The following is a 25,103-nucleotide window of genomic DNA, read 5'->3' on the forward strand; positions in this document are numbered from 1 at the left end:
AAAGCCTTGCTGAAGTCAAGGTAGATGACATCTGCTGCCCTCCCCTCATCCAACCAACCGGTCATGGCATCATAGAAGGCTATCAGATTGGTCATACATGATTTACCCTTGGTAAACCCGTGTTGCCCACTTCCAATAACCCCCCACTCTTCAACTTGTTTGGAGATGACATCTAGTATGAGTCTCTCCATCACCTTCCCAGGGACAGAGGTGAGACTAACTGGTCTGTAATTCCCAGGGTCCTCCTTCTTGCCCTTTTTGAAGACTGGAGTGATGTTGGCCTTCCTCCAGTCCTCAGGCACCTCTCCTGTTCTCCATGACTTCTCAAAGATGATCGAGAGTGGTCCAGCGATAACGTCTGCCAGCTCCCTCAGCACTCGTGGGTGCAACCCATCAGGGCCCATGGACTTATGAATGTCCAGTTTGGCCAAGTGGGCCCGAACCTGGTCCTCATCTACTTGAGGAAAAATTTCCTCTCTCCATACCGTCCCCCTTGCCTCCAAGGTCACAGATTCATGTTCCTATAGATTCATTTGTTCCTATATTAATTTCTTAGCAAGAAAGAGAAATGGATTTTATAGATTTTCAGTTAAATGTTTGGAAGACATGAAACTGTCATTCTCTATAAAGTAATTGTACGAATATGGGCGATTACCTTTTTGGCATTGCCTCTTGGGAATAATACAGATCAATTATTTTAGCTCATTCCTAACATTATTCATGTGCAGCCATATATTATAGACGCTGCCTTTCAGCGACAGAACTGAGTGCCACAGCAGCACAGGCCTCCATTTGCCAAAAACTTTTCGTCACTGATTCAACTGTCAAGCTCAGGGATTTTGCACTATTGTCAATTTAATAAATTACTATTAGTTGATACTATGATGAAGGGAATTAGACTCTTGGTATTGTTATTTCACTTTTTCTGGTCATAGGATTTCATGCTTCATGTTTGGTTTCACGCTTTCAACCTATCCCCAACTTTCTTTTTTGTCCTACATTTTTAATGAGCTAGCTAGTTGGGTCTGAGCATATTATTTTGGGTTAAAAAAAAAACCAACAGACAAAAAAACAACCTATCTATCAACCAAAAAAACCTCAAAAAAACAAACAAACAAGAAAACCCAAGAAAAACCTCATCTGGCAAAGTTCCATAAGGTGTTTTTCTACACCTCACTTCTCTAGGGAAAATGGATTTTTTCTAAGGACTGTGAAAATGAGAAACTTTCAGCTTACTGAGAGTATGGTATAAATATGGGGAGAATGAAATACTAAGTCATTATGTTCCGGCACTGAAGTCTCATTCTTGGTTATTTAGTATTGATGTACTTGAAGTGAGGGTGTGCATTTTTCCTGCATGTGGGAAGTGCACGTGTCTGCAGGTCCTTTGAGAACTGTTTGTATGTGACCATTGCAGACTCCAATTTTGAAACTAGTCCAGTGTGAGAAAGGATTGTGGCTGTGCTTGATTTGTTTTGTTCTGCAGTCTCAGAAGGCAAGATTATTTTTGCAGATTTGCTCAGAGATACACTAATTAGGGAAGTTTATATAGTCTTCTACTTCAGTTGGTGCTAATGTTGTATACGTGTTCATTAGATTCATACGGAATTACAAAACCATTTTATTCTGCTTTGTGGTATTTGCTTCTAGTGGTGGTCAGAAATAAGGCTATGTTATCGGCTTCCTTTAGCAGTTCCTTTTTGAGAGTACTTCATTTCCATGCAAATCTGTTCTGATGAATCTGTTGCTAAGAAACAGCCATGACTGAATTTTTGGTAAAAGAGGAAGTTACACTCTGAGAATAAATGAGTGTCACCCTAAAATACTTGAGTTTAACAGGTACTAATGCTATTTAATGCTAATATATAAATTACAGAATCACAGCAGGCCATGTGGAGAACTGGGAACTGAATATTACAAGGTGATAGGAAGCTGCAGAGTTAAGAAATCCAGGGACATGTTAGAAAAAGAGAAGGTAGATTAGCCAGGTGATCAAGAGGTTAAGAGAGAGGCAAAGCTCTTCATAAAGGAAGAACTGAGTAAATAAGCAGAGGAGGCATATCAGAAAAAAGCTAGGGGACAATACTTGGTAAAGAATAAGCATCCTGAAAAAAGAGAAGCAGTGCTTTATTTAGAGCCCTCCAAAATAGAAACAATGATGCTTCCAATATTTTAGCAAAATTTCATTGTCGTTTGGCGACCAGTTTTGTGACCAGTTTCACAATTAATGTGTCCATTTTCAAATCTGTTGTAGATTCAAAACTGCCAGCGCTTGGTTTCTCATGCACCTCTATAATGGCTGAGCTAGCTGGTACTGTGCAAATAGCTTTGAGTGTGGGGCATTTTCCTGCTTGCCATAAAGGGAATTTCAAGGGAAGCTGGCAGGAGAGAGGTGACAGGACGAGTCTCCAGCAGATGAGGCATCATATGGCAGGGAGGAGGAGGTGTCTGGAAATGGCAGTAGAGGATCAACATAGAGAGACAAGTCACTCAATTTGTGCAGCTAATCTTATAGCTTGTGAGTGATGCTGCTGGGACAGAAATTTGAAATGTTGCCTTTCTATCCATGTGTGTCATTTGCTCCACTGCAGTAATTTTTAGATCTGCATTTGAAGAGGTTTTGCAGTATGTAAGGCTTCACTCCCTTAGGCAAGAAGGGGAAAGAAAGTGTTGTTTGCAGGCAATTTTGCATCTTTGGTCTGAAGTTGTATTGTCAGCTTTATTGCTCCAAGCAGTCTGTTAAGCTCCCTCCCATCTCCAAAGGGGAATTAGTTTTTAAAGAATGTCCCAGAAGATCTAATTGAGAATAATCCAGAAGTCTGTAGCCGTGGAAATAGAAAGTGATTAATGGAAAGTGATTAGTTTTATTTTCTTTATGACTTCTTAGAGGTGCGCAAAAGCACCAGATGCTAGAATGGGGCTGTTGCTAAGACTATTCCACATTGGAGAACATGGCAGATGCTTCACCTGGATATCACAAGAATTTCTAGTGATACATGATTGCTGAGCACTAAAAATCTTCCCAGAACTTGGTTCTGGTCAGTCTTTTGCTGGCCACCAAAGTTTTCTGAGCAGGGGCTATGATCTCTGTTTGAAGGTGTATAGTTACTGAGTACTCTAGGGATATGGGAGAAAGCCACTGGAATGGCTGCTGTGGCAGAGACGCAAGAAGAATCAGGTTTTCAAATGCTATTTTCAAGGACAGGGAATGTTTGGAGATGAAGAAGAGCCAGTTCAAGTCAGTGCAAGACGAAGAAAGCCTTAGTTGGGCTGCAAGATCATCACAGTGAGAGCTGAGTAAATAGCAATACCAGATTTCTGCATATGTTGTTTATAATTTGAGCATGATGTTTGGGTTGATTGTGTGTAATCATTTAGTTTTGCTTCCTTGCAGATTGTCACTTTTAAGGTTAGCTAGTGTGGCTGTAAGTGAAAAATGAATTGGAAGCTATTATTCTGGAATGCTTGTTGACAACAAATTGAGAGGTATATTTCAATGTAGGACAGTGTTGACTTCATAATTCGTGCAGTTTTGGGGGCCTGTAAGAATCTCCCACTCACAAAAAGTGAGAAATGATACACGATTTTGTTATAGTGTCATGTAGTTAGCACTTCCACTAATGAAAACTGCTCAGAACTAATTAAGGGGGGAATCACACTGAAATAAATTGTATGTAAAGAATGCAATTAAATAATTTGTATTCTAGTAGAATAACCCACTGAAGACTGTGGATTTGTACATCACTGGTGTGCTTCTCACCTGACTAAACCTATCTTAGTTCCGCAGCCTGGATAAGTAACCTGCTAATGCAGTGAAATGTATGTACTTCATTGATACATGCTATGTATTTGTTGAGCTACAAGCCTCATTCAGTTCTGAATAGACATAAATCAACATTTGAAGAACTCCGAGTGTTCTCCGTAAGACCAATCAAGGTCTGCCTTTTTGCCATTATGGATAATTAGGGCTGAAAGGGGACCTGGGAGATTCTTCCCTGTCCTAAGCCTATATCAGCCATATGTGTATCTTTCCCAACAGATATTTTCCTGATATGGCTTCAAGATTTCCAGAAGTAGAGATTTCTGAGCCTTGTATGAGCAATTCCAGTGCCTGAGGATGTTTTCCTAACATTTTACTTCAGTCTTTCTTGATGCACTTGATTCCTATCCAACATAAGCATGGAATAAAGATTGTTCCCTTCCATTGGGAGGCTATCCTTGTATACCTCCTCAGACCTCTGTTTAGAATTAAAGAAATCCCAATTCCCCAATGTTTTCGGCTGATTTTCTTGAATGGGAGACACTTGTAGGTAGTATCACTGTACTCCCAAGCAATAATCAGGGAGGGTTTAAAGAAGGGAAATAATTTCATTAGTAATGCCTTTTTCAAAAAAAAAAAAAGCACACAAACAACAAATATAAGCTTAATATCAGGGAGCATTTCTCCACAATCTAGCATATCTGCCATTTATCTAAGTATGTCTAACTAAATAGAATTTGGAAAATTATTGAAGTTGACTACTCCAAGTAGCTTTTCCATTCTCTCAGTTAAAGACTGACTGCCAAAGCAGCATGGGGAAACTTGGGTTGCTTCTGTCCAGGTTGTATTTATCTGCTAGACAACAGAGGACCTTGTTCACAGCCCTAGGAATGGGAATGCTAACTCTTAGATTATTTATGCAAAGTATGGAGGGAAGCAATTGTTAATGAAATAGTTTTTAACTGAAATGAAAGGAACAAGTATTTAATTTTGGGTGAATTTTTTTTTTTCCTTGATGCCAACAGGGATATTCCAGCTGATCTGTTTTCTTATTACGGTGATTTTTCACTGTAGTATTTTTGAAGGATTATAATTTTACCCACATTTCTGAGATATCCAAACCTGCAGGTGGCTATAATGAATGGTCTTGGTGATCTATATTAAAAAAGATAAATCATTTTTTCTTTCCTTCTTTCACATTTTCTGCTGCCTTGTATCCTTACTTCTCTGGCTCACATACTCGTATTGATTAATACACTACATCCCTGCTAGATTTTTGTCTCGGGTCTGTGTTTCATTTGACTACCAATAATGAGAGGCCATAAATTCCTCATTCCTTATGATAGGGCACGTCATTTGAGCTACAGATATTGCAAAAGCGTCGACGAAGCAGTGGGCAGCTGTATATCCACCATTTATCCTACAGCTGAAGGAGGGCTGTAAGTCCCGAAGGGCTCTGTGGTTCGACAGCTGGGGCTGGCAGTCCCTCTTGGGTCCTGGTTATGACTTTGACAAAGATCACACCTGCAGCAATGGGCAAATCAGTTTGCTGCGCAAAGCTCCTCCTGTTGCTTCCAAATCAGGAATAATAGTAGTATGTACCTCACCAAGGAGGAACTGTGAGGATTTATTGGTTATGGTGCTTAAGAGTTTAAAGATGTGTACCAGATCGTGGCTGTGGTATCTGTTATACAAATGTCTCCCTTTCTGGCTGAAAGGAGAAAGAAATCGACAACCTTTGTGCTGCAGGCTGAGGCTTTGCTGATGGCATCTCTGGGGAGAGCTGGCCCTGGAGTGAGGCTGGGGCAGAGGGGGGTCGCGGACCTTTTATTGTGCACAGACAGTACTAGCAAATCAAGTATTTTAGAGACTTCATCCTTTTTCCTGCATGATTTTGCGGTGCTGCAAAGGAGGCTTCTTGGGTAAACTGCCTTGCCAGTCTGTTCCAGCCCTGGACACCTGTGTCTTTGTCCCTGAGTCCTGTAGGTTGCATGGCTTTTGGGGAGCGACTTGCTTTTGGAAGTCTCTCCCTATTCAAAACCTCCCTTGCAGAAGCTATGACCTCTGGAATGCTCTAGGCATTTCTGTAAAGGGATGTGTGAATGCATCCATACAGGGGAATACAGACAAAGCTGTGAGAAGAAAGGCAGCTGAAAGGAACTGACTGGGATTCTTTCACAATCACGCTCCAGAATAAACCCGAAGCAAACAAATATGCAGCTGTGGCTCTTAGATTCAAAGCCACAACAAAAAGGCCTGATGAAATACTTGAGTATTTCTAAAATGTGTGAGCAGTCATTTCAGTGGAAATTACCCAGATTGCATGTTTGTTGCTCTCTAGAGGAGTTATGCATTTGAAATAAGTTTTCCAGCAAAAGGAACATGCATTTTATGGGAAAGGCATTTAAGTCAGCGTGACTGACATTTTGACACCTAGCAACACTGAAAATTTGGTACTGTAAAGCTGAGTAACATACCTATTATTTTGTTAGACTCAAAGGTATGCGTTACTTACAATATTCTATGTAGGAAAGAAAATAATATGGCACTGTAACTTATTTGCTCTGTATGAAAGCGATACAGTGATAACAACACAATTTAGTCTTCTAGTGAAGCTTCAACAAATGTGGAAAGACAAACCAATGATTTTTCACATGAAAACAAAAGCAATCCCCCTTGGATTCTTGATCACCCAAATTAAACTTACGTGAAAGTGGTGTGACTTCATCATGATTTTCAAACAAATGTTTCCACTTTATTTTGTAATGGTATTAAGTGAATAGACTCCTAAAGACTGCTTCTTGAGTCTAAACTTCTATTTTCAGCCACTTATTCCTGCAAGAGACCTCCAAGGAGCCCCCAGTTTTCTGTTCAGAGATTGTTAGAAGTGCATGCTGACAGGGAACAGAGGCATTTTTCTGCTGGGTGTGTGGAAGTTCTCCAGCTCTCCATTCTGGTTCCTCTGGCTTCCTTGGAGCATGCTCTTGGATGGGAACTGAACTTCTTGGGCAGTGTCAGAAAGTTTTTCTCATCTCATATATCAAGAAGCAACAGAGTACAAGCTTAAACAAGCACTGGTGGGTGCAAATCAGTTAAACAGATTAATGATACCTGTCAGAAGATGTGAAATAATTTATCCTCTAAATACCCAAACCTGGCAAGTCTCAGTTTTCTGAGTCACAGAGTTAATGACTACAGTGTGGTTTTTGGTTCAGTGTGCTGCACTGGGACAGAAGGACATGCACTATTTGAGCTGTGAAGAGCAGTGTGCTTCAGCAGGATGGACTTGGGTATAATGTTGCTTGGGGTAATCTTATTTTTTGTGTTTTCTCCACCGCAAACAAAGGAGGAAGATTAACCCCATACTACTTGTTTTGCAACTGAGTGTGGCAATGACTATTGAGATGACCTCACTGAGGTTAAGACTAATGGATGTTTTCTGGGGAGTGGGCAGGGATGGAGATATGAGACAAGAAGGGTCTGCTCCGCACAGCTAAACTGCCGGGAAAGGATAGGAGCACCTTGCCTTGACTTTTCCCTCATTAAACGCAGCAGCAGCTGCAAAGCAAAGACCATCATTTTAATAAGCCCACTCTAGATTTGCAGAAGAATCTGACTTTACTTTGAACAGTTCCTCCAAGCAAACTGGGACTATCTTTGGGAAGCTTATTCTGCTGGCTTTGAATTTTTTTCCTTGTGTTCTATTTATGCCTTTTAATTCAATTCCCTGTATTCAGCATGCAGCATTTTAAGAGACCAGTATTATAAAATAATGTTTCTGTAATTGCATTACTTTCTATTATGCTGGGCTCTCTTATCCAGTCTAATAGAATTGCATAAACATGATTTGATATCACAGTTTCATACAGTTGTTGAACTTAGGAATATTCAAAGGAATATTCCAAGTAAAGCTTATAGCACCTTAGTTAGAAAAAAAGTGTGCCAAGCTATGATTGATGAGTTGTCTTCCAGAGGGAGTGAAAGATAAGATAGTGATTCAAAAGTTAAGCTAAAAAGATGTCTGTTCTGGTAAGAAAGTTGGATCCTAGCTTGATAACAGAAAAAAAAAAAATACATTTGCTCTTGCTGAAGCATAAAACTTACCTTTTAATCATGCAGAAAAGAAGAACTTAGAATCTACAACAAATATAGGAGTCTCAGAGGAAAAGAAGGTATTTAGTGAAAAAATACACCCCTCCCAAAAGGAAAAAGAGAGAAGAGTCAATATGGCCTTGAAATTCAGCAGAGGTGATGCTGACTGATGTGACATGCTTTTGTCCTGCTTTTGACTTGATGGTATGCTATTACCATGCCCCAGTGCAGACTGGTCCCTGTTCCTAGAACAAGTAAGAAGAGCCAATGCTAGTGCAAGGTCAGTTGAGAAATCTTCAGAGCAGTTAACATCATTTTTCATGGAAAGAGCCATGGTTATTAAGGCATCATAGCACAAAATCATCTCTATAAAATGATCCTCTTTACCTGGGTCACCGCACAACACTTGACTAAATAGATAAATCCTTGTAACTACACATCTCCAACCACAAAGCTAAAATTGACTGCTTTTTTTGATAATTATTACTCTTACTGTTTCCCAGTGTGCCTGAGCCATTAGTAGTGACTTCAGGGGTAATAGGAATAATATGTGATGCACAGAAGTGTGTTGCAAGGAGCATACAGGATATTGTAGCCTCCAAGGGGTCTTGTTAGAGCTTGGAGAGAAAACATGCAAGAGTAAATTGCTTGTGTCTTTGACAGAGTAGGTGGAGAGAGATGTAGATGGATACAGTGCTTGTTTGTGACCACTTAAGCTAAAGTTTGAGTATAGTGTTTGCGAGGCCATGCCAGGTGCAAACAAAACCCATATGTTCTTTCTGATTCTGCATTCAGCCTGCTTAGCTGAGTCATGTTATTATTCGCTTTGAGACTCTTTCTGTACTTGAATACACAGGAAGGTCATGTGGATTATTCCAGTGGAAGCCAGTAGTCAGATATGTTGCCACAGCCAACTACCTAAAAGTCTGAAATAACACAAAGCAAAATGTAGGCTCAACAAATAGTAGTGTAGATAGGTCTTGGTAGCGTACATGTTAAAACTGCATAAACTCTGATGATGATAGAAGCAGCAGGAAAGGCTGTATTTTATAAGCATGAAACTCCTTTTTCTGGCCAGAAATAGCAGCATACCTTGAATTTATTTTTTTTTCTTTTTCCTAAACATAAGGAAACTCACATTTGTTTGCACCACCGAGCTCAAGGACAGTGCAGAGATACACTATTCAAGAGGGAGCACAGAAGTGTAATCCACAAGTATTTCAGGGAGGGGTGCTGGCACTAGTGAAAGTAAACCATCACACCACTCTATCAGTGTTTGATTGTCTCCAGGTTTTTTTTGTGGGAAGTGCAGTACAAGAAGTTTGCTGTTTCCTCCTCTCCCCATACTGTGTGTCAAAGATCATTCACAACCTAGGGATGTGGGAGGTATTTGGCTTTATTATAGCTTGTGAGTTTCAAATGCCATTGGTTTTCTTACATGTCATTACTTTTTTTGGAGAGCTGTACACAGAAGGGATTTTTCTTGGGCCTAGGTGATGCAGAATGGACAAGTTTTTAGCTCAGCTTCAAAGACAAATTCAGCCCTGCAAGTGTTATAGCTCTCATGTTTATTCTCCACGCAGGCTACCATTTCTCATCTGACTCCAGCTTCTATCTTCTTAAGATAAGAAATATGCTCTAAAAGTGAAATAAAAGGAAGACATTGGGTAGCGCATTTGAAGGTGGGGAAGGCCTCTGGAGTTTTCTTAAAAGCTCAATGTGACTGTGAGTCAGCTTTTGGCAATAGCTAATGGCTATTGACAACCCATGATTTTACTCCCACCAATGAAGTTTTGTCTAAAATTTTCAGATTTCAGGTGTCTAACCAACAGCAGATTTTATAAAAAAGAGAATCAGTAATAGGTGGCTGAGGGTAATTATCATACTCATTCTGCCTTTGACAAGTAATTTGGTGACCCCATTTCATCTGGATGAAACCACACTTTAAGACGCTTTAAGAAATTACCCTTCAATTTGAGCTCAGTGCATATTCAGAAAAGGGCAGCTCTAGCTTCTTAGCAGCACAGATGATGGCCTCATCTTGCATCCTGGAAAATGGTTTTGCATTACTAGAATATCAGTCATATCCAGCTTCAGTGCTGGCCTGTTATTCTAATGTGGCTTAGTGTATTCCAAAAATGAAATGTAACTTTATAGTAAGTGGATAGTCTGGCAAATAAGCAAGTGTGGAAGTGGTTTATGTACCAGTTTGTTCACGTTCATGAAAACATCCCAGCAAAGGGGAAGTTTGAAAGGATGTGAGCTCAACTGCCTCAGATAAACAAAATTTTCCATCTGTTGAGTTCTCACTGTCTTAATTAGAGAAGAAATATATAGGAAATAGGATTTTTGAACCCAAACAACTACTTCCAAAGACCATTGCATGAGCTGATTACTGGCTAGTAAGTGAGAGGGATCACTAAGTGATACAGCACAAAGTTTCCGGAGTTGAATTTTTCTTAAACTGTTTTGTACTGCCAGGAATTGCTTCGGAAACCATGTTATTTTCCAGGTTTTCCTCACCTACATCAGAGAGCTGAATATACTTGGAGCCTGCTTCATACCACATGAAGACTAATTTTTACCAGTTAGCCTAATGGAGTAAATAGATTTATAGAACAATTGTCTACTTTTCACCTGCAGCACTTTGCGGTTTATGCTGATTGAAAAAATAGCTCACCATACAAAATTGGGTCTTGGAGCAGTGCAGAAATGATTTGATGAACAGAATGAGTTTCTATTCATTAGCCCACTTTAACATCTAGAAATGTGTAATGGTCACTTTTCTTTGTCATCACCGCATATGTGGTGGAAGCAAACAATGACAAAAAAGCCTTCTTATATGTAGCAGAGAACAGCAGGGCTGAAAAGGACTGAGAGACATGCCTCTATTAAATTACAGACCCAAGGGAATTTGCGCATTTGCTGTAAGAGAAGGGATTTGACCCTTATACTAAAGCTATGTTAGTATAAAAGGACTTTATTTTCCCAAGAAAATGTGTATTTGTCAGCCTGCTTTTTGGAGCCATTAGCGTGACATTCAGAAAGTTTAGAGACATAAGGATGATGCCTAGAAAAAACTGAATGTGGTTTTAAATGGGTTTGCACTTCACACAACTCTTATGCACCTGAAAAAGGTGTTGTGACTGCACCTAAGTATGTTGTGTGCCGTCTGAAGGACGCTTTCCCACAGTTTCTTAGGCTCTGCACTTCATTAGTGAAATCTTCACCAAAAACTTATCCTGGCAGCTTTCCTAGTAGAATCAATCTTTTGAGGATCTGGTTGATCAGTAATGACAAAAGCAGCCTCGGTATTAGTATTTCACTTGATAAATTGCAGAGATCTAGGCTTCATTTACATTTGTCAACAGTGAATTTCCAGTGAAGTGCAAGGTATTTGAAAAATTACCTCTAATGTTTCAGGCTAGGGGGGAAGTGCTTTTTCAAACTATGAGAATGTTTCCCTCATGCACCATTAAACCAACTGGGGAGAAAGTAAAGCAGGACAGGGGTGAGAGCACACTTGAGTCTCTAAAGTTAGGGTTGAATAGCCACGTGCAAAATTATTTAAGTTTTATTCCTGTGATTCATGCCATGTAGTGATGAAGTGTTTTTGTTAATGATATGGTGAGGCACAAAAGAGTAAGAGTTTCTTTTCTTTAAAGCTCCCCTTTCTTGACTGCTGTTTTTTTGACTGTCCTAGTTCTCATCCTGTTCCTTAACTGTGTGCCATGGTGGATCCTGCCCATGTTCTCTCACATCTTCGGTGATGTTTCTACAGGACCTGCTGTTGGTCCCCCTTCTCTCTCTTCTTGCATCACCTGTCTCTCCTGCAGACACAGATGCCATTTGTGTGGTGGGTTACTCAGCTCTGTCTTGCATCTGCACAGTTTCTTCTGTCCAGCCTAGAACAGTCTGGGGCTCCAGCATTTTATAATGTGGTGTCTGCCAACTTGGAGTAAACACAGCTTTTCATCATCCTCAGGGTCCTCTCTGCTGCCCCCTTCTCTGGGGAGACATTTGCCCCACCTGTCACAGCTGCCCATGGGCTAAACACAGGTGTCATCTAAGGGTGCTGAGATAGAGAAGAGATAGGCACATTCAGAGGGTGAATTTTTCCATGTTTCTAGCATCGTCTTTTGATTACTGCAATTAGAAGATGTGAATGTTACCCCAAAACCACTGTTTAATGTGGTTGGAGAATGAAGTGAAATGTGACGTTTCATCTACGCTGGCTCTCCAGTTGGTAGATTAGGCAAAATGTTGTTGCTGCTAGGTGATGATTCTAGTTTTCTTTGAATATTGGATGTAAACTGGAAGATGTAATGTGGAATTTAAATGGCAGGATTAGATGGCAAGAGTGCAAATGTTACCTGCACTGATCTCACTGTTAGATCAAAGGCCTCTGCAGCTCACAGAAGTGGGACACTACGCTAAGCAGGACTTTTTTAACCCATATACAAGGTTTTCGCTCTGTGGCGCTTTCATTAAAAATGTAAAGTACAGAGTGAAAACAAAGCAAAAACTGTCACTGGATTACTGATCAAAATAAACCTCTTTCTGGAAGATGACTGGACTCAGGTATGGATGGGGATGCTGGTGGGGTGTTCCCCTGGGCTGGATGAGCCCCTCTGCAATGACCCCAGATTTTGCAGTTGTATGGGAATGTGTCTTACCAACTACTCTTTGCAGCCTCTGCTCCACACCTTCTGTGACTGTTGAAATTATCCCTTGGATTTCAACTCCTAACCGCATTGTCTTTCAGAAATTACCACCTTCCCACATCAGGATGAGCCCTCTCCTCTGTGTCTTTTGTCTTGTTATAATGTCACCTCAAAGGGAGGGCAGGTGTCCCCCAGATTTTTGCCAGTTATTGCTGTGTGATCCAAGCAGGGTATAAGGTAAAAAAGAAAATGTATGTATTTCATAGCTTATATCTGAGAACGACAGAAAGAGTTTGGACAAATTTGGAGATCTTTCCCAGTGACAGAGTATGCTGGACCTTGATATATTCTAGGTGATCTACCAGTACAAAAATTTGCTCCACATTCCAACTCCTAATGGAAAAAACCCACTGTTCACCATCTGTACCCAGAGATATAACATTCCTGAGGTAAGGTCAACAAGGCCCATGAAGTGAGCTATTTGCTACAGGGATGAAGGACAAATTGGTCCAAAAAAAAAAAAAAAACCCAAACCAGAAAAAAAAGGAATTTTCTGGGGGAAGGGAACTATGTTCTGAGTTAAAAAAAAATCTTTGTTTCTAACTCTAGGTCCTTCTTCAGTTATCAGCAATGACGACGATTCAGCCAGCCCCCTCCACCACATCTCAAATGGCAGTAATACTCCGTCTTCTTCTGAGGGGGGTCCTGATGCAGTCATCATTGGGATGACAAAGATTCCCGTCATCGAAAATCCCCAATATTTTGGAATTACCAACAGCCAGCTCAAGCCAGACACCTGTAAGTACAAACAACTGTATGTGTTTCAGTCATTCATTTTACCTGTGCGAGTGCTGGGGCTTCTTAACACAGCTAGCAGAACAAAGTGCTCTAAATTCCTGGGAGTGGAAGGGTGGGGTTAAAATGTGTGCAGCTTGTTAGAGGTACATGGAATGAACCGCTTTACATCTGTCAAAGCCAAATTCACTCTTGTGATGAGTCACTGAAGTCAGCAGTGTTATGCTCAAAACCTGATCCATATTCCATCCAAGTCGCTGGTAGCCTTTCCATTGATTTCAGTGGTCTTTGGCCGGTCCTGTGCAGTGAATGTGTTCTTGTGAGAAAGCAAATCCTGGGTCAGAAACAGAAATCAGTACTGTTACATACTCACTGCTTTTAAATTGATCATATTGGCAAGGAACATAACTTTGAAATCTGAATATTTGTAAAGTTATAAGAATGGTAAGGGATAAAACTTCAATTCTTTTAATTTCATTCTATAATTCAAGCTCCACAGCTGGAAAAGATGTTGAATATTTAAAAGTAGAGAAGGTTGTATGATGGACAATAAATGTCACATACAAATTATTTCATGTTTGGCTAGAAACAGGTGAAATATGAAAAAATATGAAGAGTTAAACATAATTAACTATGAATAGTTAAAAAAGATTATCCCTAATCTCAGCTGCTATTCTTCAAACCTAGTAACAGCTTTAGAATTAGACATCTGAAGTGTTGATTTTTGCACCAGTGATTAGCATTGTAGCAGGTAACTGAAAAAATTCCTGAAGGATATTGCTATTAATGGTAACTGCACTGCTTATTATTTTTCGTCAGTACATTAAGGTCTTTAAGTGTTTCAGAGAAGGTTGTTCCTGCCTCTTTTTTTTATTTTATTTTATTTTTTGTGTGTGTGCATGTGTGAATGTACATACATTTATGAAGTATCACTGGAAGTCTGAACTGTTTCTCTGGGAAGTTGCTCCAGAGATTCCCAGTGTAGCTGGTGAGAAGAGGGCTTGCAACTAAGGGATGCTGCATCCTCTCTGTACCCTACCCTGAATGATACCACTTCATAGCATGAACTGTAGGCTAGGGGCTTACTGCTGACGTCAGAAATCTTTGCCTCTGACTTTGCAAAGCTTAAATCCTGTAATAGGAATCTTTCTTGACCTGTGCACGAGAGCATGCATGCATCTGCATGACTTGTTAGGTTGCAAAGACTGATACCAGGCTACCTACATATCTTGCAAATATTAATGCTCATCTACGTGTAGATGGTTGCACTAAACACACCCCACAGAAGACAATCCAGCAATGCAACGTCAGGTCTTTTTCTGCCTTTTTATTATATATCTCTGGTGTTCACTCTTACCATAGATTTTTGGGTGGCACCATTTTGTGATTAGAGATGCCCAATTAGCTCTTATACCAGAGAATATTTGAACAATCTGGCCTAGTATATGCAGTGGGATGCATAAGGTAATCACTGAATTGCTAGTACTTGATGAGCACAAGGAAAACGTTATACAGATGCATTCTGATTAGAACATTAATTCCTGTGAAGGAGAGAAACCGCTAGGGAATCAGAAATGGGCAACATGCCCACTAAAGCTCTCTAATGTTATATAAAAGGCCATGCTTTTAAATATGAGGCTACTGTACCTCCGTTCCTAGCTGCATTAGACAACATTATAATGGTTTAAATAAACATCAATGACTACAGAGTATTTAACTTTCAGCATTAATGTTGAAACAACATACATGCTGTTCTGGGGAAAAACCCAAACTGTACCAAAACACAGAATTCTCTCACATTTAGTAAGCTGCACATTAAGTACAGACACATTAAATCACCGCTGACTAGTGCTAAGTAGGTCCTGATCCTAAAAATATGTAAGTCTGTATTTGGTTTTCTGTGCTGCAATTAAACCCACATGGTGTTAGGGAAATTAATCACAGTACACAAAGTTCAATTTGTGCATAAATGCTTGCAGGATGCAGCTCAAGACTTTGCTGTGGTGCTCTGAGGAGGGTTGTGGGGCTGATGCTCTGCATTCTGCCACATGGCCATGGTGGTCCCAGTCTTTGTGGTACTATTGCTTTAGCAAAGAGAATCAGGTAAACTGTGTCAGTGTATAAACCAAGGCAGATTTCTCCTAGCACATAGAGCATCTGTCCAATAAAGAATGTAATTAAAATTGTCTCAGACAAAAATGATGTTCCCATAAATAATTTCACATACACTCTCTTTCCATCTGTCTCACTCACTTATTAGTACAGAACTGCACTTGTCCTTTCTTAACCTGTATATCTCCTGGTGTGTATATCTGGTATTTATAAACCTCTAAGCTAAGTAGCTCTCATACCTTTTTCCTGTTTACAATAATGCCAGCTCCGGATGTCATCTGGTTTCTGATCTCCAGCAAGATAATTAACATTTATGTTTATTTCCTATCTTGTCTAAGTTCCATTGTCCACTAGCATTAAACACAGCAATAACTGACAGTCATGCTGGAAAGGATTCTTATGTATTTAGCATATATTGGTCTGTGGAAGAAGGTGAGATTTTGAGCTAGGTGAAACTGTACGCAGATCATATTGCAGTTTTCGCACAAGTTGAAGCAGTATGTCTGCTGTGGGTAGCAAGTGGAGTTTCTTTTTTGTTATCTACTTAAGCCAAATCTTGACTTGTCTACAGATGACCATTTCTGAATACAGTGTATGATGCTTCATTGCAAAGTATTAGAAGTATTAAAAGAAAGTTAAAAAGCTGATTGTAATCAATTTAGTTTGAAATTCCATCACTTTATCAGTAAATTGGTACTTTTGCTACTGAATAGCTAAATTCCAAAAGGTGATGGCTTCTGAAGTGTCAGTCTTAGGCTAGAAGTTATAGCACTTTCCTCCTCTTGAGAGACAGCTTTCAAGGTGGAAAACGCAAACCGATGAAGACCAAAGACCCATCAACTTGAGGAACTGTGTTGCAGTCATCACTCAGAAGGACTGTATTTCTGTCCCAGGTTTCAACACAAGTGCTGATCTGTACCAGTAATTGATATAACAGTAGAAAATTATTTTTCATCTTCCAACTGGGATTGGCTGATATGTCCCAGTCCAACTGCTCATTGTCTTAGCTACCCATTTTCCTCATCAGCCAGCCCATTGGTGCTTCTTCAGCACTTGTTTGTCTGACATCCTATCCCAGCTCTCCTGGCTTTTCCTTTCCCTGCCATGTACCCTTGGTTCCTGCTGGCTAGTGGGCTTCTCTACCTCTCCTATATCCTGAATATTTCCACCTTGAAATTTTACGGTCTGTGATGCGAAGACATGTTTCATACACATATGAGACTTCATTTTTCTTTGAAATCAAAAGGTATTTCCCTTGGTTCCTGCTGGCTAGTGGGCTTCTCTACCTCTCCTATATCCTGAATATTTCCACCTTGAAATTTTACGGTCTGTGATGCGAAGACATGTTTCATACACATATGAGACTTCATTTTTCTTTGAAATCAAAAGGTACTTGGCTAACAGTGACAACTCTGATTTCAGATGTGTGAGAGAGAGTCCACAGACTGGACATGGTGAAATGCTCTTTGCACTTAAGTCATTATAAACCAGGTTGTGCCGTATTAGCATCAGCCTGCAAACCTCTTGCCTGGGAATTACCAACAGTATTCAGTTTTTGCTGTTGAAAATTGGGCCTCAACTTTGTGGTGAAGCAACATCACCAGGTGCAGAAACTTTATGTGGATGGCAAACCTTGAAATATTTTTGTCCCTTGAAATTAACTGGATGATGTAGTATCTTCTAGGCATAGACACTAACTATTGCTAGATGGTTAACTTTGCTGATCTTATGAGCTGTCACAGCCCTGAAGCTATTTGGTATTTTCATTAATACCATGATATTTCAAAAATTACTCTTCTACATCGCTGCACAGAAATTGTAGTTGCTAGAGTTGCCAACCGAGCCTACCAGGCCTGTTGAAACAGAACAGAAGAAATAAAGCCATTTTCCCAATGAATGGCTATGGACTTTCTTCATTCATCACATAGCTTGCAGCAACGGTCTTGGACTGTATCATCCCATTACTATTACATTTTCCTGATTAATCATGGAAAAGCAATCAGTAAATAACATTGCTGTGTTGGTAGTTATGTGAAAAGCAAAACCTGAGGAGACAGTATGCATAAAATGTCAGTGGAAGTGCCCAAGATGAGATTCTCAGGGCAGAACTTGGGTAAGAATCAGCTTGCAGGTGGTTTGGGGGATTTTGGGAATCAAACTGTTCTCTGAATATCACCCCATGCCACCCATGCCCCATGAAGTTACTGTGGTTGTTTGAGTGCAACTGAAAGGAACGCTGGAACTTTGCCCCTTCATGGAGAGGTTTGCAAACTCCAGGGTTTATCCTTGGGTAGATAAACAGCAGCTGCACTGACATCAGTTTGCACTTCCCAGCTGATCTGTACTTGCAACTCCCTCAATTTCATCCCTAAAGATATTATCAATGATGGAAAATAGCATACTGGGAAGGCTTGTTGACTAGGCAGTGCATATTTTAGAGGCAAGATGTTTTCCATGACTGGCCATACAGATGATGTGGTGTGGATTGTGGCCCTTATATGGGCAATTTGGTTGTATTCATGAGATAATCTTACTATTTCATCTATATTTTTGCAGTTTGGGATTGTGTTCCTTCAAGTGCAGGAGTGTGAATGTATGATTTAGATATTTATTATTGTACTTCCAGCTGGCCTCTGTTAGGGAGAGTCGGAAGCTGATTACAAGTTGGTAGAAATAATTTGTGTAAATTAATTTTGGTTTATTTTGCTGATCTGAAAAAATGAATTTGCAGTCTATAGCTCCAGTTCCATGGTAAAATTGCTAGCTGCATGTGTGATGCTAATTTTAAGGGCAGAAGTTTTGAGAGCATCCCTCTTCTATCCCATTTTGAACACTGAATTTTTCAAGGGATTTTCATTTACATTTCAGGGACTGTAACACCATTTACTTAAAGGTGATCTAAGTCTTTTTCTGACCTTGCTTGTTCTTTAACTATAGATTTCTTTTTAACATACATATATCCATACATATTCATTGTCCTTGTTAGGCAGAAAAGTTGCAGCAATGCTCTGCTTCAGTCCACCACCTTCTTGAATGACTTTTATGGAACAAAGGAAATAGGAGAGTTACTCTTATCATTTTATAATGACTCCCACAGTACTGGACTTTTCTCTTTAAAGCTGTAGGTCTTGGGGTCTGGTAATGATGTCAGATTTCATTTTAGAATGAAAAAAATGTGAAGAAAAGCTTGAGAATATGAGCCAGACCCCAGGAGGCTGAGGAAGCAGGAAAAAAAAAAAAAAGATCTGGATTTGTTTTTCTCCTGTTCATTACATTGTGATTCTTTTTAAACTCAGTTTCATGATTTGGGAGAATCTGAGTATGGCAGTAGCCTGTGAGGGTGCAGAGCTGCCCCTGCTCTGCCAGCCTGGGGAGATGGCCCTGGCACTGCCGCCACAGAGGGCAGAGGGAAGCAGCCAGATACCAGGACCCACTGAGCTGCATTTCCTTTCCTGGGCCTTTTGTGGAAAGGTGGAACTACTTCTAGTTCAATACCCAGTTGTTTCTGTTACTCTGACCACTCACACCTTGCAAGGCAGACTAGTTTCTCTTCGTCTTGGAGTAGGCTGACAACCTTCTCCCCAACCCTTAGATCGCCAGCAGCAGGCCATTTGGTATTAAAAAAATAGGTTGTTGTCTGTATTTCTAGGGTGAGTTCAACAGAGGGCAGAGATGTGGTCTCACTCGGTGTATATTTCTCAGGCATTCTTGTCCCAGAGGTCCCGTAGCAGAGCCTGGCCCCAGCACATATTTCTTCTGTGGGTGCGTGGGCTCTCACTGCAGAGCAGAGATATGAGAGTCTGGTGATACAAAAGCTACAGGCAAAAAGGAAAATTTTTGCACTGCAGGGATATGCCAGGCCTCTGACCTAGAATAGTAAATTTGTTCATTTCTGTGTGCTGCTTGTCCTGCACACACGGTGTCCTGTAGAGAATAGCTATGCACTACACGCAGACTACTGCAGCCGACAATCTCCATTTAACTCTGTTTCCCACCTAACAAATTATAGTGTATTTGTTCCAGGTTGTATCTGTCCGCTCCTCTCTCCTGTAGTTTGGACAAATGGATAATTTTTGACAAACATTACGGGGTAAAAAATAGACCAAGGTGGTCCTTGTGCACATAAGAAGGGTCTCCCAAGAGAAAAACTCTGTCAGCATTTCCATCTCTTTTAAAAGGCTTTTATATCTGAGTGACCACAAAAGAGATGCTGCAGTAGTGGTTTCTTAGCCAGCTAAGACCTAAGCCTGGGGATTTTCCATTAACTCCCAAAGTTCACAGAGCTGAAAATTTGTAAACAGCTCATTTTCCTATAAAAAGACACCATGACCTCAACAGCCAGAACACAGAGGACCAAAACTGATCAATCTTAGTGAAATCCAGACTGAGAGGAAAAACCTTGCTGTCCAAGCTGAATTTGCCAGTCTTGACATTCATTGGAGTCGAGATTCAGAGGTTGGGAGGCTTAACAGGACTTAGGATCTTCAGGCTGAAAACCAAAAAGCTTTAGATGCTGAAAGCTGAATGTTGGTGAGGTTGAGATTACAAGGAGGGATATACATAAAGTATTTACTGCGTGCCTTGTTCCCATTGTGTGCTTTACTCTGGAGATATTTTGTTGGCCGTGTAAATGTATAAGAGGTATTGGCTGAATAAAGCTACAAAGATATATGAAGGTATATTTTGTCATCTTGACTAAATAATTTTGTGGTTTGATTGCATGTTTTAATCACTGATTGCAGTCACCATTTAAAATGTGTGTCTTTGCAATTGTTCGAGTCATACATATGTCAGAAATCAGGGGTGAATTTCATTAGTTGCATTTGACTTCTGTTGAGAGGTTTATCTCCCAGACCATAACACATTGAGTCTCAGATATTTTTTGTGGTCACGTATTTTCTTTGCCCACCAAATAAAATATAACAAGAAATACATAAATCCATGAAAAATTAGATTTTTTAAGTCCTGCTTCTCAGTCTGAGACTCAGCAGACCTGCATTTCTTTTGTTTTCCAACCAAATGGAAGAAATTCTCCCAAAGGCAGAAGTCTTCAAGTTGAAAAGCATGGGTTTCTACCTCCTTAAAAATTCAGAACTGGAAAGAAAGGAATATTTCCACATTTAGTGTAGAGGTGAACCTATAGAATCACTTTTTCCCCCAGAAGATACTTCTGTTGCAGTTTTGATCTGTCCATGGAGTCCATTTACATCTAATAAAAAAGTCCAGAAATCATGCTTTCAGCAAAATATTTACATTTTATCACAGAAAATGTTGTTCTGTGACCTGAATTATTCGGCAAATTACTTACTCGAAGAGTCTGAATGCTGCAAGTGCAACTGCAGGAAAGAACAGCTTGGAGTCTGATCTTTAATTTATAAATAGCATGAGTGTTTTGTCACCTGGAAATACAGCCCATGAAGCATGCTGGCTAAATGGTGGATGCTGTAAGGAGATCTGGTCAATGAAGATCCAAAGTATGCATTTCAACAGCAGAGCCAGAGTACAAGGCAGGCCAGCGTGAAACATACACTCTGAGGAAAGTGTCCATTGTCAAAATTCAGGTACAGCATACACCTTCTTGTGTAAATTTGTCAGGTAAACTTCAGATAAGCCCACTGTTGCTCTTCAGCAGAGCACTGAAATGAACTGTCAACGTCAAGCCAACTGTGGGCTTCCTGTGAAGTGCACATTTAATGACTTTATGAAATATGAATTGAAATTAAATGTATACGCAAGCATCCTCTGCAATTAGGGTATTAGTCAAGATTAAAAAAAAAAAAAACCAACATGGTGCTTTTCAGTAGGTGTAATCCCAGTGGCATTGCTACATTCAGTTTATCATTTGACAGTACATCTGTATCAGAAATACATACACTATTTTGGCACCAAAATATGTAGTAATACGTAAATGACAAATAGCACCGTTTATATTGTAATGATCACATTATGCCTTTCAGACTCTCTACTGCATACTAAGTTCTGTGGATGTTGGTTTTATATACAGAAACCTGAGTATGTATGTAAAAGCATAAAGGGAAAATAATGTGACAGAGGTTAAATGGGTAATACTTATATTTAAGCTGAATGGGAAAAAAAAGTAATCCATTGTGAAAACCTCCTTATCACGAGCCTAAGCAAGGGAGCAGAATTGGGCCTTGGATTTATTCCTTTATGTCAATGTGAGTTTTGGCTGAATAAAAAATACAGATTCTAAGGAAGCAAGGGAGTATAAATAAGAATAAAATAAGGAACGTTAAGTCTAATAAATAATAAAATATGAGAAAATCAGAAGTAAATCAAATAAGTTTGTAACCAAAATTATTTCATAAACCCTATTTCTAATTTTCTTGAGATCATCACCAAGCAAGTGCATCAAGAAACATGAGTGTGTAGAATGCAGTTAGCCCTAAGCACAAGCTCACCCAAAGATGAATTTTGGGAGAAAATGATCAGGAATACAGTTGTCCACAATAAGCATCAGTTAAAACAGGGTAATATTTATCACCGTTGCAGTGTGAGCCATGTTGGTTTTCAGCTGTGTATAGCATCTTCCCAGCTCTTGCCGACAGCTGTCTCTGAGGAATTAAGGCTATCAGTGCTTTAAGACTGTGACTTTTGAGAGCAATTTGTGTCCTGGAGACCTGGAGACCATGTGGTTGGCTTTGCAAGTTTGCAGATCTGCCTAGTGCAGGGAGACCCCAGGTAGCAGTGGGTTTTGTTATACCTGGAGCCATCAGAACAGCAGAATGGTCCATGGCCCACTCTGAATGTATGCATGCCGTTCATGTGCTTCTGTGTATGAATGAGAGTGTATTGGCTGGCATGGCAGCCCATGTGTCCAGCAGGAGTTTCATCTGCTCAGTTCCTCCCTTTCCTATATCATTTGTACTCTGGCTTCCAGATCCTGTGAGAGAGGTGCTTTTCCCACCTGTGGTGGATCCGTGCATCTGGGATTAGAAAGCCCTGTCTCTCCCTGCAAGTGGGAGTGTTTATCAGCTGCTTTGGGGTGGCTAGTCCCCCAAACCTTTTTTATTCTGTGGTCTGTGCAGCTCAATTATCATTCTGTCTTGAGAAACCTTTCCCAGCAAAAATGCCACAGAGGTTCATAAGGCTAATTTGGTACAACTGATTTGGTTTTGACAAGGTTATGCTGGGGAGCTCCTTACTGTCTCATGTGGAACCTAACAGCCATTTTAGATGCCAAAGTAACACAGTTGGTAAAATTCCGAAATATTCTGTAATATTCTTCAAATAATTTTTTTCAGCATTAACGTGTTAATTAAACCTCTCAACAGGCTTCTCATTTTCCACAACAGCAGTTGGGTAAGGATGATAAGGCTGTGGCTTTTTTTTCCACTGAAAGGTGTTTAATTAATGTACTCATTTCAGTTTAGACATATATTCTGTGTAATAAAATACCTGAGCTCAGCGTATTTGACTCATTTAGAAAATATGATTATGCGGGTAGACAATTCCAGGAACATGCTTCCATCATTAATTTACACAAATAAAACCCCAACTGCTGAAACATATCTTTATGATCATCTTTTAGGACGCTCCCTTTGTTACCTCCCCTTAAGCTAGTTTTCTTTTGGTTTGTTGGACAAAAGAGAGAGCACCCTTCAGCACCAGCTGCTCTCTCTGCCTAGGATGCTGAGGGGACCTCTGCTTAGTGGGGCTGTGACTAAGGGGTGAAAGGAGAGACAGCCAGCCCTTGAGCTCAGTAGTTCCTTGGCTGTCAGGGTTGGTATGAATTTCTCAGCCTGTGGTTGAGCAGGACATTCCACAGAGGACAGGTTATCGCCCTTCAAAGGCCAGCATGTGGATTAAGCCTTGAGGCATACAGATCTGGTATGAGGTGAACACTTGATGGGTCTTATCTCTAGCCCATCAATGCACATAATAATTGAAGACTATTATTTGCAGATTGTGGAGGAACTGTGTATACTTCACTGTGACTGAAGTATAAAACCCCTGCAGGGGAAAAAAAGTGTCAAATAACCTAAGTCAAGACCCTGCAATGAGGTCTGAAATTGTTAAAGTTCTGTTGATGAAATGTTGTGCAGTACCTCTGGCTAGTGACTTATCCATTAGATTTTGGGGGCAATTAAACATTTAAATGGAAAACATATTGCATGGAGGTATTGTCTGCATTTGGGAAAAATATGTGGTGTATGCATACCAATTATCACCTGTTTCTCTAAATGGCAGTGTATCTCTATGACTAATAATGTCTCTACGTTGTTTTTATTTCTGCATTTTATTTCTGCATTTGGAGAGTCTAAATCCCATTCTCAGATCTCAGCTGAGCACATGAAAGGAGCATCTCAAAGGCATTCAGATGCTAAATCAACAACTAACTGGTTTTCTAAAAAGTCCCTGATCAGCTTGGAAGTGTAAAGTCTAGTCAATAGAAATCAGAGCATTAGTCAGCTTAGTACTTTGGACAATTCCAGTAGACAGTTGCTTCATCTTTAGCTACCTAAATGCCTTTGAAAACTGCTTGCTGGAAACTCTGTTGGTAGTCGGTAATTGTACAGTTTGTGGGGTGCAGGAAAAGGCTTTTAATCTCCAAGAGGACCCATTGGGTGGCACTGAGTTTTACTGGAGGGTTGGAGTCAGAGTTAAAGAGATGGGAAGTGAAGCTGTCTTCACAGCACTGCTTCCTTCCCCTCTTCTCTCCTCCCACCTTGGTTTCCTACAGCACTGGAAAGAGAATGAAAAACGGATTGGTTGTCTCTATCATGTGATTATTTATTCCCAAGACCGGATAGTGAAAAGTCAAATCTAACTTCAGGCAATCTCCAATTTATATCATTTTGAGGGAAATACAGATTTGACATAATTTTCAGCTGCAGTTGTGAATACTTCTTTGAACTACATTTTCAGTTAGAAACATTCTGAAGTGAAGCCATTCCCAAACAGCTCCTCATTTCTGAGTGTTACTTAGGATTTGTTTAGATTTGGTTTCTTAGGCTGTCTTTCAAAGATGTGCTCTCATTTTTTTGGTGCCCACAGCCCAGAAGGCCTGTGGCTGCCTAAACAAAAAGAAATAGCTGAAAACAATACCCATCAAGGGAAACAGGTCTCACACAAAGTAGGGAGGAACAGAAGAAGGGAGAAACAAATAGAAAAGAAACAAAAGAACCTCAGTCTCAGCCACTGGCAAAGAACAATACATGACTGATTTGCTCTGACCACTTGTGCAGAAGGACATGATTTGTCTTGTCCCTGTTTTAGTCTCATCAGAAGAAAAGAACTGGTTTGCAGTTTTTGTAGTCTTCACTCAGGAGGTTGTTGAGACTGGGATAGCAATGGGAGTGCCTCTAGACAGAAATGCGTTGGCCAGCACGGTGTGGGAAAGCTGGAAAAGCTCCTTCTTGGGTGGTAAAGCAGAAGGCAAAAGCTTACGGGCTCGTTCTTCATCCTCTGTTGTGGAAACAGAACTGCCCTGTTACACAAGGCTGTTCTTTCCAGGATTGTCTGTGTTGTCATGTGCTTGTGATGCTTTGGTCCATGAAGTGCACTTGTGCCATGGGGAGTGCACAAAGGTGCTGTGTCATCAGGTGAGAGTAAAATGATTTGTGTTATCATTGTCCAGTAATGCTGTTCTATCTATCTATCTATCTATCTATCTATCTATCTATCTATCTATTTGCTGATGGCAAATCGTAACCTCA

General features: G+C 40.2%; 1 protein-coding gene across 1 annotated transcript in view; it reads left to right on the forward strand.

Moving 5' to 3' along the window:
* Window positions 1-25,103, forward strand: part of NTRK2 (neurotrophic tyrosine kinase, receptor, type 2) — a 212,503-nt gene that overhangs the window by 108,464 nt on the left and 78,936 nt on the right. The window contains exon 12 of the mRNA XM_014936305.1: window positions 13,126-13,314. Within this exon, the coding sequence (XP_014791791.1) occupies window positions 13,126-13,314 (189 nt within the window). The remainder of the gene's footprint in view (window positions 1-13,125; window positions 13,315-25,103) is intronic.

The sequence above is a fragment of the Calidris pugnax genome, unplaced genomic scaffold, assembly GCF_001431845.1.
Source record: "Calidris pugnax isolate Ruff unplaced genomic scaffold, ASM143184v1 scaffold2, whole genome shotgun sequence".
In the NCBI taxonomy this organism is placed as follows: domain Eukaryota; kingdom Metazoa; phylum Chordata; class Aves; order Charadriiformes; family Scolopacidae; genus Calidris; species Calidris pugnax.